The 13,534-nt window shown below is 43.4% G+C and overlaps 1 protein-coding gene across 1 annotated transcript in view; it reads right to left on the bottom strand.

The window, feature by feature from the left end:
• The window catches only part of SCYL1 (SCY1 like pseudokinase 1), a 37,829-nt gene that overhangs the window by 23,346 nt on the left and 949 nt on the right, over positions 1-13,534 (bottom strand). Inside the window, exons 2-10 of the mRNA XM_053449416.1 lie at positions 13,286-13,426; positions 12,663-12,785; positions 12,328-12,545; positions 12,128-12,218; positions 11,796-11,951; positions 11,517-11,675; positions 2,038-2,145; positions 1,192-1,305; positions 447-602 (exon numbers count right to left, since the gene is read on the bottom strand). Coding sequence (XP_053305391.1) covers positions 447-602; positions 1,192-1,305; positions 2,038-2,145; positions 11,517-11,675; positions 11,796-11,951; positions 12,128-12,218; positions 12,328-12,545; positions 12,663-12,785; positions 13,286-13,426 — 1,266 coding nt within the window. The remainder of the gene's footprint in view (positions 1-446; positions 603-1,191; positions 1,306-2,037; positions 2,146-11,516; positions 11,676-11,795; positions 11,952-12,127; positions 12,219-12,327; positions 12,546-12,662; positions 12,786-13,285; positions 13,427-13,534) is intronic.

The following is a 13,534-nucleotide window of genomic DNA, read 5'->3' as shown; positions in this document are numbered from 1 at the left end:
CCTATCATCTTGGCAGTCTGTTTGCAATAGTAGACTCCCGAGGCTATGTGGCAGGTGGCATTTTGTAACTCTTCAAGTAGTCATTTTATTAACCATTTCCTGCAAAAGCCTTTAATCACATTTTTTCCTTATTTTTTCCTTTTTAAAGTTATGATGTGCATGACACATCAATTGTCATCAAGGAGTTAAAAAAGGGGTAAAAGAAAGGTGTTTCATGGCAATGGATCCAAATACAAGAGCTTTATGCGTTTCACGCCTTCACTGGCGCTTAATCATAAACTTCAAGTTTTTGGCTTATAAATTAAAATTAAGCAGGGATGGCATAACTCTTTAAAAGCCAACTTTTAATCATATTGATTGCATTATAAATTAAATATGCTCCACCACCTTATTACCGGAACAAATCCATAAATTCCATGCTTTTACGTGGGGGAGTTCATACTCACTGTGGGGTTGAGGTAGGGTGCAATCTTGCCTAGACACACAGTTGTGTTACACCGGATAGGTCCCTGGTCATCCCTTGCCTGAAGTCGAGCGAAGTGTTTCATAAGCTCCACATTAAGGTTATTCTCATTTAACTTAGGAGCTAGGAGTAACATAGACTGAAATAAGAGGGAAAACAAGTTTGTTTTGGCAGTTTTATGTTACTATCCTTGATCACAATACTGATTTGATACTGAAAGCATGCAGCTTAATTTGCAGTTTAATACATACAGTTTTTAGGTTTCACTTATACAACTATTTTAATCTCCTACACGTTAGATCAATACTGCTACTGCGTGTGCTATACAGGTCGGGATATTGCATTATGTGTAAGAGGGAGGCATCGACTACCGTGCATAGATTTAATACTGTGGGACTAACCATGAAAACCAAGTAATATGACAGCACATAATTCAATGATTGGAAGACAGCCACTGCCTATATACCTTTTATCTAGTTATATTATAATTTAGCAGCACACACTGTGCATAATGTATTGAACATGCAAGTTGCTGTCAGTGTCACAATCTACCACAAAGCATGATTTTACTATGGTGGAAAAAAATAACAGACCATTTGTAAAACACTATGCAGTGTTGTGTTTGAATGGCCAGGCAGAGTCATGACATCATACGGCAGATTAATCAGAGTTTGTTGGAGTGAGGAAGGCAACATGGCTACCTGCGCTGTATAGCCTTAACATCTTACCTTGACTGTTTGTTCTCGTATAGCAGGGTTAGTGTCCATAAATCCATGGACAACATGGGGGAAAATCTGTGTGTTCACTGTTGGTTCATTCAGATACTGAATGAAATTCTCCATCTGTCTCATAACAAAACCACAAAAAAGCAATTTACAATTCACCTTACTGAAAAAATAGAAGCATACTTAATTTGAAAGGAACCTGATTTCCCTGTAGAAGTCACAATTCTAGTCAGATTCAATATATTTAACGAGGCAATACGCCCAACAAGTACCACAATCTTTGTACTAAGTGTTCGAATTAGAAACTACATGCAAAGATAAATATGTCCAATAATAAGGCAGCTAACAGATTGTGTGCTACATTTCTGCTGTCAATAGCTTTGCTATGGGGGGCCTCCATCAGTGAGGAGCAGGTGCGTCGATCATAACTAGGCCCCACTCTCGCACCAGTTCTGCTCCTGGGAGCCCCTGTAACTGAGGAGTCCAAAAGGAGTCATGAGGGAGGTAAGGAAGGAACGCTGTGAAAGCAGGAGCTCAAGCGATGTAGAGCGAGAGAGTTGCAAGGGGTGAGGGAGAGTGTGCATTCAAGTATAAGTGTATGGCGTGTGTACACAACTTTAACACATTTGTGGAGAAACCTTGTATTTCATCCTTGAAACTGTCTGTGAAAGCCTACTTTGACTGCAACATATATAGTTGGCACTCCAAGGATTAAAGCACAAACTCTCTGTATAATTTTTGATGGCACCACCTGATTCCTGCTCATATTTTTATTATTCCATTTCAGGGTTTTTTTGCCATTAGTGAAACCTCTTTACCTACAGCTCTACTAGGCAACAATACACTGACCTGTTGAAGAAGACGTATCCTCATGGCGCGGTCTGTAGAGGAGAACATTTTAACAATTATAGGAATTATCTTTTGCTGATATTCTTCTGCATTCAGAAACTTGCCAATCTGCCGAAGGAAGGAAAGAGAAAATTTAATTGTTATAGCAGACAGACCAGCCTCTGTTTATATGCACTAGTACGCAGTGAATCACTCCATCAACCTATAATGGGAAACTTATACAATCATCCTCTGTGTGTAGAAATACTACTAATGCTCTATTCTGTTTTCCTCCTTTAGTCTAGCCCTCCCAACAGTAGAATTAAGTTTATTCTCTTTATGCATGTGAATGTTTGTTGTATTAGGGAATAGCTCTGGCAAACATACTCTAACATGTTTTGAATAAACTATGCAAGTGTTAGTTGGTTCTGAGATTGTGGGCAATGTGTGTAAGGCCTGCCCCTACCCATTACAGATATTCACTGGGGCCTGATATATAGCCATGTAATGTGCTTTTAGTAATGAACATTTTTTCTGACTGAGGTGCCTAAATAATGTTGGTGGACATCAAAGCTTGGCCCAAAAATCACAGTATTAAAGCCTGAGATACTTAACCCCTTAAGGACAATGGGTTTCTTTTCTTAAATGTTTGTGACAAGAGCCATTTTGCTACTTTAGCTATGTGTGCGTTCAATAGGAATTGCACACTTGCTTTTTGAATGAATCACCACATAATATTGTTTTATTGTACAGTGCTACGGAATTTGATGGCACTGTATAAAACAATAAATAATGCCAGACAGGGCTTTCTTTTGAAACCATTTTTGTTTTTTTAAACATAATTTATAGAAAACTAGCGCAACTAAAGACAACTGCCACAAAATACATTCATATATCTGTCCTGAGATTGGAAATACCCCACATGCCTAGGATTTTCATGTATTTTTGTTATTTATGGGTCATATATTGAAAGGAACAAATTTTGTCAATTTTATGTGATCGCCCCATGTTTTTGGACCCCCTGGCAGTCCTCAAGTTCAATTTACCCCATCTTGGCAGTCTGTTTGCTATAGTAGACACCCAAGGCTACGCGGCAGGTGGCATTTTGTACCTCTTAAAGCGGTAATTTTTGTAACCATTTCCTGCCAAAGGTTTGATTAACATTTTTTCTATACAAAAAGTTAACTTTTTGTATGAATTGTGTACACCTGGTGGGTGTTGTCACAAAACCCACCATTTTACATTCTGCTGTGTCCCCCCCCCAGTACAGCGATGCCCCCAGTGTATGCATATACCAGGCTTTTCTGTAGTTATAGGGTACTATAGGGGGATGTGCAATTTTCAGCTTCTAAAACATAGAATTTGGACCTTTTGATAGTATGGGTCCATGTCTGTTTCCCCCCCAAGGCTATGCGGCAGGTGGCATTTTGTGCCAGTTTTTAACCATTTTCTGCCAACGTTTTTTGGGGCATTTTTCTGTATTTTTCTTACACAGTGCACTTTATATGAAAAATACAGAAACAGGAACATCGAGAGCTTCTTTTCCCTGGCAATCCCTGGTGACCCTATGGATAGACTCCTCCTCCGTACCCGAGATAGGGTAGGACTCAAAAAAGCCCCCCCCTCTCCTACTATCCCCAGTGAATAACAAAGACCACACAGGAAAACAAATATGATGCAACAAAAAATTTATTGAAAAGGAAGGGAGGGAACAAATGTGTCACCAGGGAAAAGAAGCTCTCGGAAATTAGAACTTCCTGTTTCCCTGCCATCCCAGGTGACACTATGGATAGATATACCAAAGAAGGAAGAAAAAACAGCCTCAAGGACCTTATGTCAGAAAAGCGAGTTTCCTGAGCCATCTTATCGAGTCGGTAATGTTGGACAAAAGTATGGAGAGTCCCCAAGTAGCCATCTTGCAGATCTGTTCAGGAGAAATGCGACATCGCTCAGTCCAGGAAGTGGAGACTGCTTGAGCAGTGTGGGCACAGATCCCAGCAAGTGAAGGCTGGCCGGCTGAAGAATATGCCAAGCTGATGGCCGCAACAATCCACTTAGCAATGGAGCTCTTGGATTTGCAGAGACCTCTGTTGGGGCCTGAAGGCCACAAATAAGCGAGCGTTCAATCCAAATAAATGGGGAGGCATCTCTTCAGGTCTAGAGTATGTAGAGCTTCTTCATCTGCTGAACGGGTAGATGGGAAAAAAAAAAGTAGGTTCTTGTGGAAGGCCGACTGTACCTCGGGCGTAAATTCCGGAGGCAGAGAGAGCACAACTTTATCCGGGAAGAAATGTAGAAACGGCTCCTTCATAGATAGAGCCTGAACTTCACTAATACGTCTAGCGGAAGTAATGGCCTCCAAAAAGGCCTTCTTTCAGAGACAACAAATATAGAGAAACCGACTGAAGAGGCTCAAAAGGGGGCAACGTGGCAGAAATCTGTACCTTGATTGTAGATGGTTGAAGCCCACTGTCAAATCCATCTTGTAAAAAGTCCAGAATAGATCCTGGGGAACAGGATGAAGTAAAAGTTCCCTCTGGAGCCACACCAACTGCGAAACTTCTTCCATATCTTAATATATCTGAGGGAGGTAACCTTCTTTCTACTACGCCACCGGAATGGAGAAATCCTGGGCCCTCAGTATCTCATGTTCAACCTCCAGGCTGTCAGCTGGAAGATTGCAGGATTTGGGTGAAGAAACTGACCCTGATGAAGAAGGAAGGGCTGCAACAACTAATCGATAAAATCGATAATAATAGATAATGAAAATCGTTGCCAACGAATTTCATTATTGATTAGTTGAATCGATTTTTATCGATTATAAAATGAGGGTTTTTTTCAGAGCAAACGCTCTGAAAATACCCCTCATTATATAATAGTTTAGTCTGACTCACAGCAGCAGCTCCTACTTACCAGCCCCTCCCTGTAATCACTGTGACAACTGGCCCCGCCCCTTCCTTCTCCCAGAAGGCTAGAACCACATGGCTGTGACACTCATCTAACTGTAAGTATAAAACTTAATATTTGGGCTGCTGAAAGTTAGGGGAGGTGGGGGTTAATTTAGGGGCAGTTATGGTTAATGGGGTGTTTAAGGTTAACTTAGGGGCAGTTATGGTTAATGGGGTGTTTAGGGGCAGCTATGGTTAATGGGGTGTTTAGGGTTAATTTAGGGGCAGCTATGGTTAATAGGGTGTTTAGGGTTAATTTAGGGGCATCTATGGTTAATGGGGTGTTTGGGGTTAATTTGAGGCAGTTGTGGTTAATGGGGTGTTTAGGGTTAATTTAGGGGCTGTTGTGGTTGATGGGGGTCTTTAGGGTTAATTTAGGGGATGCTGTGGTTAATGGTGTGTTTAGGCTTAATTTAGGGTAGTTGTGTTTGGGGTATTTAGAGTTAATTTAGGGGTAGTTATGGTTAATGGGGTGTTTAGGGTTAATTTAATGATGAGGACTGAGGGTTAATTTAATTAATTTAATAAAGTTAACTTAAGGTGCAGTTAGAGGTAAAGGGGGACAGACTAAAGGGAATCTAAATCCTGGGGGCAGTGAAGATTAACCCAGTACTTATTTATAAAAGTATGGTGTCAGTGTGCTGTGAACAGGTCTGTGACTCTATGAGGGCACTATGAGATATCTGGGGGGTATAAGGCATATCTGGGGAGGATGGAGTGACATATCTGGGGGTATAAGGCATATGTGGGGGTAGAGTGGTATATGTGGGAGGCAGCGTGGAGTGGTATATGTGGGAGGCAGCGTGGAGTGGTATATGTGGGAGGCAGCGTGGAGTGGTATATGTGGGAGGCAGCGTGGAGTGGTATATGTGGGAGGCAGCCTGGAGTGGTATATGTGGGGGTAGAGTGGAGTGGTATATGTGGGAGGCAGCGTGGAGTGGAATATGTGGGAGGCAGCGTGGCATGTCTGGGAGGCAGCATGGCAAGCCTGGGCTCAAATGTGCATACATTCGAGGGGCTGGTTGGGAAATAAAGACAAGAAATGCATTTTTTCAAAGTTTTTTTTTATTCTGCTGTTTGTATTTAACATCGTTTATTAAATTATTTTAAATAAATGAAAAATGTACATTCATTTTTTTATCCGATTAATCGAAAAAATAATCGGCCAACTAATCGATTATGAAAATAATCGTTAGTTGCAGCCCTAGAAGAAGGTCTCTCCAAGCCGGGAGCCTCAGAGGGGTTGTGAGATCAGAGAAAATGGAGAAAAAACGTAGGCGAGACGGAAATTCCAAATCTGGGCGAAGGCATCTACCGCCAAAGGATGATCCTGAGTATTGAGGGAGAAAAAGGCCGGAACCTGCTAATTGCCTCTGGATGCCATCATATCGATCTCGGGTAAACCACACCGATGGACAATGAATCTGAAAGCCGCTGGATGCATTGCCCACTCGCCGCTCAGAACAGGAGTTCTGCTCAGGAAATCTGCTTGTGTATTCTATGTCCCTTTCCGCAGTCCACCTCAAACGGGACCCTGCCCAAAAGGAAATCCTGAGAGATATACCTAGAAGACGGGGGCTTTTTGTACCTCCTTGCTAGTTGATATATGCTACTACTGCCTGGTTGTCGGCACGTAGCAGAATGTTCTTGCCAGCTAGAAGCTGTTCCCAATGATGCAGGGCTCTTTCCACCGCAAGCAACTCCAGGCAGTTGGAAGGAAGGAGTTGCACAGCTGGGGACCAAAGACCTTGAGCGAACCTGTCTTGATACGTGGCTCCCCATCCTCTGATGCTTCTGTCGGTGGTGAGAAGCTCCTTGGTGGATAAGGACATCTTCTCACGCTCTGACATGAGGAGGGAGACAGACGAGTCCAGAGCAAACGGGTTCTCCTCTAGATGAAGGATACACCTCTGAAGAATCCTCATGTGAGCCAGGGCCCAAGGAACTGCGTACCTTGTGGAGACCATCATGCCCAGCAGGGACATGCACGTCCTTAAGGAGCTTCTGTGCGCAGAGAGAACCCTGCATATCACCAAACAAATCCCATTGATCCTGGCAGGTGGAAGAAAAGCTTTTCCCGGAGCAAGGATCCAGACGTAGGCCAAGTTGTTGAGAGGGAATGGTGCTGGACTTGTCCCAATTCAGAATCCAGCCGAGCTCCTGTAATGTGTCAACCACTCTTGAAAGGTGAGACTGGAGAACCGGAGCCGAACGGGCATGGATAAACCAGTCGTCCAGGTAAGAAATAACGTCTGAAATGAGCCCCCACGACTGCCAGGAGTTTCATGAAAACTCTGGGGGCTGCCGATAGACCAAATGGAAGGGCTTGAAATTGCTGGATACTTGAACCCCGGGACAGCAATGCGCAGGAATTTCTGATGAGACTGATGGATGGGAACACGAAGATAAGCATCCTTTAGGTCTATAGAGACCATGAAGTCAGGGAGGCATAGGGTGTCTAGAGCGGATCTTGTGGTTTCCATCTTGAACCGGACAAACTGGAGGTGACTGTTCAGGAAGCGTAAGTCTATAATCAGACGAATTCCCCATCTTGGGAACCAGGAAGACTGGAAAGTAAGCTCCAGCTGAGGGACGGGAACCAGGACCCTCATGTCTGCAAACTGTTGAATGGTAGACAACAGGACCGCCTGCCTTGCCCAGTCTTGAGGAAGGTGGTAAATCAAAAAAGGTTCCGAAGGCCTGATCAGAAACTGAAGCCGATAACCCTGAAATACGATGGTTCGTACCCAGGGGTCTCGAGTAATGGAGAACCAATTGTTTCTGAAAAACCGGAGCCTCCCTCCCACCAGAATGGAGGAGGCGTCATGCTGAGTCCTTGGGGTCCTGGAACGCTTCTCCCCCCTCTCCCAAGGCAACCTGCCCCGGAAGCATTGATCCCTTGACGAGCGAGCAAATCCGGAACCATAGCCTCTGGACTGGCCCGGGAAGTATGGCTGAAAGGACTGCCGTCTCTTGGAAGCAGGTTTCCGCTGTGGCATCCAATGTTTATCCCCTGTAGTCTTTTCTAAAAGGGACTCCAGCTCTTTACCAAATAGTCTTACCCCCCTTAAAGGGGGTATTAATAAGTCTATTTTTTGAGGCATTACCCGCAGCACAGGCTTTCAGCCATAAGGCCTGTCTAGCCACAATGGAAAGTGCAGAAGCCCTTGCTGTCATTCTGATGGTCTCAATAGAAGCATCGCAGAGAAAGTCCACGGCCAGTTTAACAGCGGCAACATTCTTGAGGATAGCCTCTCTAGAAGGCTTGGCGGCAATATCCTCCTCAATCTGCGAGAGCCAAATCTTAACTGCTCTGGACACTGAGGCAGATGCGATTCCTGGCTTGAAACCAGCAGCAGAAGCCTCAAAAGACTTTTTGAGGCAGAAGCCTCAAAAGACTTTTCTGGCAAAGAAGGGGGTCACTCTTCTGGGTAGCAGTCTCTTCTAAATGCATTGCAGACCTCACCAGGGAGATAAGAGTCTCAATTTCCTCCACCGGGAACAGAAAAGAACTATCTTCCTGGATCTCTCCTTCCTCAGAAGAATACTCCTCTACCTCAGGATAATCTAATTCTGCGTCCCAGGAGAGAGGGATCTTGCACTGCCGGAAGGTGGGGGTAGGTAGGAACAGGGACAGCCTGACAAAAGCCAGGCCAAAAACTCTCTTCCGCCAGTCGCCTCAGAATCCGCAACTGATTTCAGGCAAGCACAGCAAAGCTTCTTCCTGGAATCCTGCAAAGCTTTGTGACACCCAGAGCACTGAGCATGTTTGATCTTCATCAAAGCCTTTTTAGGGTTGTCCTTTGAGGGCAGCTCAGAATTATCAGCAAATATAAACACCAAGGAGCAGGAACTAAAACTATCCAAGTACCTACTCACCTTTCCTTTAAAAGACATGTAATCAGGCTGTAAGCCGCAACAGCGGCAGATTTGGCGCCAAAATGTACAAATACGGCCGAAAACTAGGCTTGAAACGCACTACCGGAAGCGCGTAATGCCTCAAACCAGAAGCCAATGAGACGCCATGTTGGATGACGCCGGGATGCCGAACAGCGGCATCCAAGCCGACCAGGACTTCCGCGAGGAGGAGTGGGAGCCGGCTACAGTGCAAAGGCATCCCCCAGCAAGGGGGCTTAGCCCGGGGAATCGGCTCAACCTAGAGCCGAGAGAAAAATAACAAACGGGAGACGAGTCCTCCCTACCTGATGTAGGGCAGGAAAAAAAACTGGGGATAGTAGGATGGGAGGGGCTTTTAAAGTTTTGAGTCCTGCCCTCTCTCAGGTACGGAGGAGTCGTCTATACGTAGTGTCACCTGGTATGGCAGGGAAAAATTATGTGTAGGTGAAGGCTTTACAGCAGACAGCAGATGGAAGTTAGGGATCGCCAGCTGCTGGGGGTGAATGGGAGCTGCATGGTACTCCATAAAACAATCGCAAACACAGAATCCCAGCTGGGAAGGGCAAGAAGGACAGTAGAATGAAGTGTCCTTCCTTTTGCCTTTCCTTGTGCACACTCTGCATTCCTTTTGGGGGTTTCTCTTTTTGACTGTTGGGGGGATTTTATAGATAAAGTGGGTTTCAGCAGTCCTTCCCACTCCTGGAACTGCCCAAGGGCCAGGTGCATCAGAAGTCAACACCTTGTGTAAAAATTATTAAGGTATAAATGGTACCCTTTGTTCATCAGGGGGAATATAAGGTCCCACACAATTTTAGCATTGGTTCCCAGATATTCTGGGCAACCAGGAGGGTCAAGGTGGCAGTCCTTTCCCTAATAGACCCGGAATGCATGAACGTACCCACTTTCACTCTCACATAGCTTGTAGAGCTTCACTCTAAACCTGGAGTGTTTTGACAGTATGTACTGTTTCAAGGGGAGACTTGCGTTCAACGTCATGGAGAGACTCACCAATAACCAAATTCTGCTAGGGGGTATACCCCTCAGCAAATCTGGCCTGAGAGTGGGTAAGAAGGGGCCATATCAAATATATCCTAGGGGTCTTCTTTTGGGGGGCACTTGCTATTATCACTGAAATGCAGAAAACTTAAGAGCATTTCGTAACACAACCTCGGCATGGCATGGGAGAATATGGGGTAGACATAATGTCTTTGCTCCAGTAAAAGCATATAGTGGGTTTTTTAATTATGCCCATGCAAAGGGTAAGGGTCCAAAATCGGCAGAGCTCCATGGCATCCTCTGGATGGGCAGCAATTTAATGTGCAGCATAAATATTAGTTTCATAGTCAGAATATCCTCCCCCAAAAAAAGAGGTCCAGATATTGGACCAGGGTGAAACCTGCCACATTCACCTTCATGCCAGGCGTGGCAGTAAAATGTGGGATGACTGGTGAGGTTTGGGGGAACCCATACTTCACCATCACCAGCAGCTTGGGCAGGTGAAGGGCGAGTGGTACGCCTCCCTCTTTGCCACTGGCTCAGCAGCAAGAGTGTGCCATTGACATCGCTGTCAGTATCAGAAAATTGACCTGTGTCAAAGTCGTACACAGTGTCAGACTCGCTACCATCAGAGGCAGATGCCAACATGGCATAAGCCTCTTCAGCAGTATACTGCTTCTTTATTATCAAAACATAAAACAAACTCCTAACGCAAACAAATTCTAACTGGATATTTGGGCGAAATTTTTCTTTTTAACAAAAAACACAAATAAAATAAAGATCACACAAAAAAATATTGAACAATCAAATAAGAAAATAAATAGAAAAAAGCAATGAAATAATGAGATAACTGTAAAAATAATCGCTCAGTAACACACAAAGCCTCCTCTCTCTCTGATACAAGATCAAAGTGACAGGAAGAGGCTGGGCTTTATTAGGTCACTGCGGGTGTCATTTGTTGGGATGTGACCACTGTGATTGGTTTTCAGTGATCACATAACTGTTTTGGAAAAATATTGTATTATCCTGGTCTGCCTAAACTACCAAGGCAACCAGGATCAACCCACCCCATCAACCCCCCTTGAATGTGGGGGCTGATCCCTGAGGATTAGTGACAAGCCCCCTGGGCTTGCCTAATCCTCCATGCAATCACAGCCCCCTTTGGGACATTGCAGGCTTGCCTCTCTGAAGAGGCATCCTGGAATGCCCCTCACCAGATTTGCATCTGGCTTGGGGGGGGGGGCGTGATTGAGAGGCCAGTGACTTGCATCACTGGTCTCTCGTTTAACCCCCAATTGCCGTGATTGCAGGCTTGACTCAATGAAGAGGTCCTTAGTGTTGGCAAACAGATAAAAAGAAAGAAAGAAAGAAAGAAAAATATAGAGTCCATAAAGTACAAAAATAAGAAGCTTTATCAATTAGCTACCACAGCCTACTGCAAGGAGGTATGTCACATCCAAATCCAAAACGTAGATAATACTGGCATAAGCAAAAATAGAACTTTTTTTTTTTTTTTATATTTAACATACTCTACAATAGAAATACACAACACAATATTTTATACTTGACACAAGAGACACTCAATCATAGGTATGCCCCTGCAGATTTGAGATGAAAAAAACTGTTGCAGTCAAACATTTTGTACAAAACCAAGCTCACCTTAAATAAGGGAGTCAGGATAACAGCGCCTGCACTGCCAAATTCAAATGCTGTTAGCAGCTGAGGGAGGATTTTATGACGGCAGAAATCCTCAGGGAATGAATCTAAGTTTTCACTAAGCTGCTCGAAAAATGTTTGCCGCTCAGCTGGTTCCTTAATCTATAGAAGTCAATGAAAATCATGAAGAAACACATTAATAAGTACAAGAGAAAATAAAACGTATTTGCTTTGCCTTCAATATGAAATAGATAGTGTGAAGGCACAAGATGAGGGTCTAACCTGTATTTCCTCCAGAAACAAGTTTGTCTCCACAAAACTATTGCTGAAGAAGCCTCCTGGGGAGCGGCAGCTCTGGAGGAAGCGTGCAGGGTTTGGACGGATTTTAGGATTGGCTCCAACAAGCTCGCAGTAATGAGGCACCAGTGTCTTGGGGATCTGATGTATACACACGTATTCAAAATGAACCACAAAGCAGATACATCATTTTTGAGCTCTTACAATTTTACAAGTTTCACTATTAATTTACAGTATACCATTGCCACACAATCCAGTGTAACATATATACATACACACACATGATAAACCACAGAGTTGATGTGTATGTAACATACCTTTCCGAGGGAACGTAGAGCAGCGGGGCGAGGAAGGGGACCGTTAAACACCTCCCAGATTAGACAACCAAGACACCACATATCAGCTGACCTGTTATGCAAAAACTGATTATCAAACATGTCGTGATCGTCTCGTAACATTAGGGAATGGCTGATGCAGGAAGTAAAACCATTGAATAGATACCGTACTTGCTACATACCACTTCTCTCCAGATGTTTTTGTCCGGCCTGTCTTTTCAGGGGGGTTGTATTTCTCCATTTCCAAGCCTTTTCTGGGCGCAGTTTCCTCTGCCCCAGCTGGGAACATATATTCAAGACCACCCAATTTCCATTCTCCAGCTCGATCCACAAACAATGCAGATATACAGACATTATTGTGAATAAGGTTTCCATCATTCACCAGAAAACTGAGTGCTTTCTAGAGCGGGAGAGATAATTAGACTGAAAAACCAATACTTAATTTTCATAAACGTGGAAACACATTAAATATACACACACACACAAACTGAGAAGATATCAAGGTCAATAGTCTCACCACAATCTGATGAAGGCCCCATGAAATTTCCAACTCACTGAGCCCACCAATATCACTTCTAGATTTCATGTATGTGGCAAGTGGGGTCACAGGCTCTGTCACAACATACACACATTTGTCAGTCTGTAACAGCAATGAAAGACAAAATTAAACTGGAAACCTTTTATACAGTTTATATCTAAGCAGGAGATCAAGTAATTCATATATTGTGATAAAAATCTGTACCAAAAACAATTGTTTCTAGTTCATACATTTTCTAGAAAGTAATGAAGTCAGCTCAGAGCACTCTCTATAAATAAATAAAAATATCAGTAACTACTGTATACGCCAATATTTATGTAGAGGCCTGGACTATCAGGCATACTGGACAAATGCCTGATGCCAAAGATAATGTTTGTGGAAAGTGTTTTATGCCTCTTTTATATTGTTACTTTTAGTTTATTTTTTTTTTACTTTTAATGGAATTTCTAGTTCGTGGAGATAAATAAATAGATGGCATGTAATAAAACCAGAAAAGCAATTTTTGAAATGGATTATATCTTTAAGTAGACTAAGATCTAGTGAACGGTAACATAACCAGATAAACAGATCGATACAAATACAGTATGCATACTAAAATATACCTCAAGCCCATCCACATATGACAAGATGTTGGGGTGCCTTAGGGTCTTTATCCTTTTTAAAGCAGTTTTAGCTGCTTGTGTCTGCTCCTCCGCTCCAGGTCGAATCTCATATGTGAACACGGACACTGCATCTCCACCAGTCTGCGATAGTCACAAAAATTGGCATTTTAAAAAAATATATACAATGTAGACCGTTACATTGGCCTTTTAGATCTATTCTATCTAGACTGGTTTACATTAAGCAGCGTC

Source organism: Spea bombifrons, chromosome 10 (assembly GCF_027358695.1).
Source record: "Spea bombifrons isolate aSpeBom1 chromosome 10, aSpeBom1.2.pri, whole genome shotgun sequence".
NCBI lineage: Eukaryota > Metazoa > Chordata > Amphibia > Anura > Pelobatidae > Spea > Spea bombifrons.
This window is presented reverse-complemented; position numbering and strand designations above follow the sequence as displayed.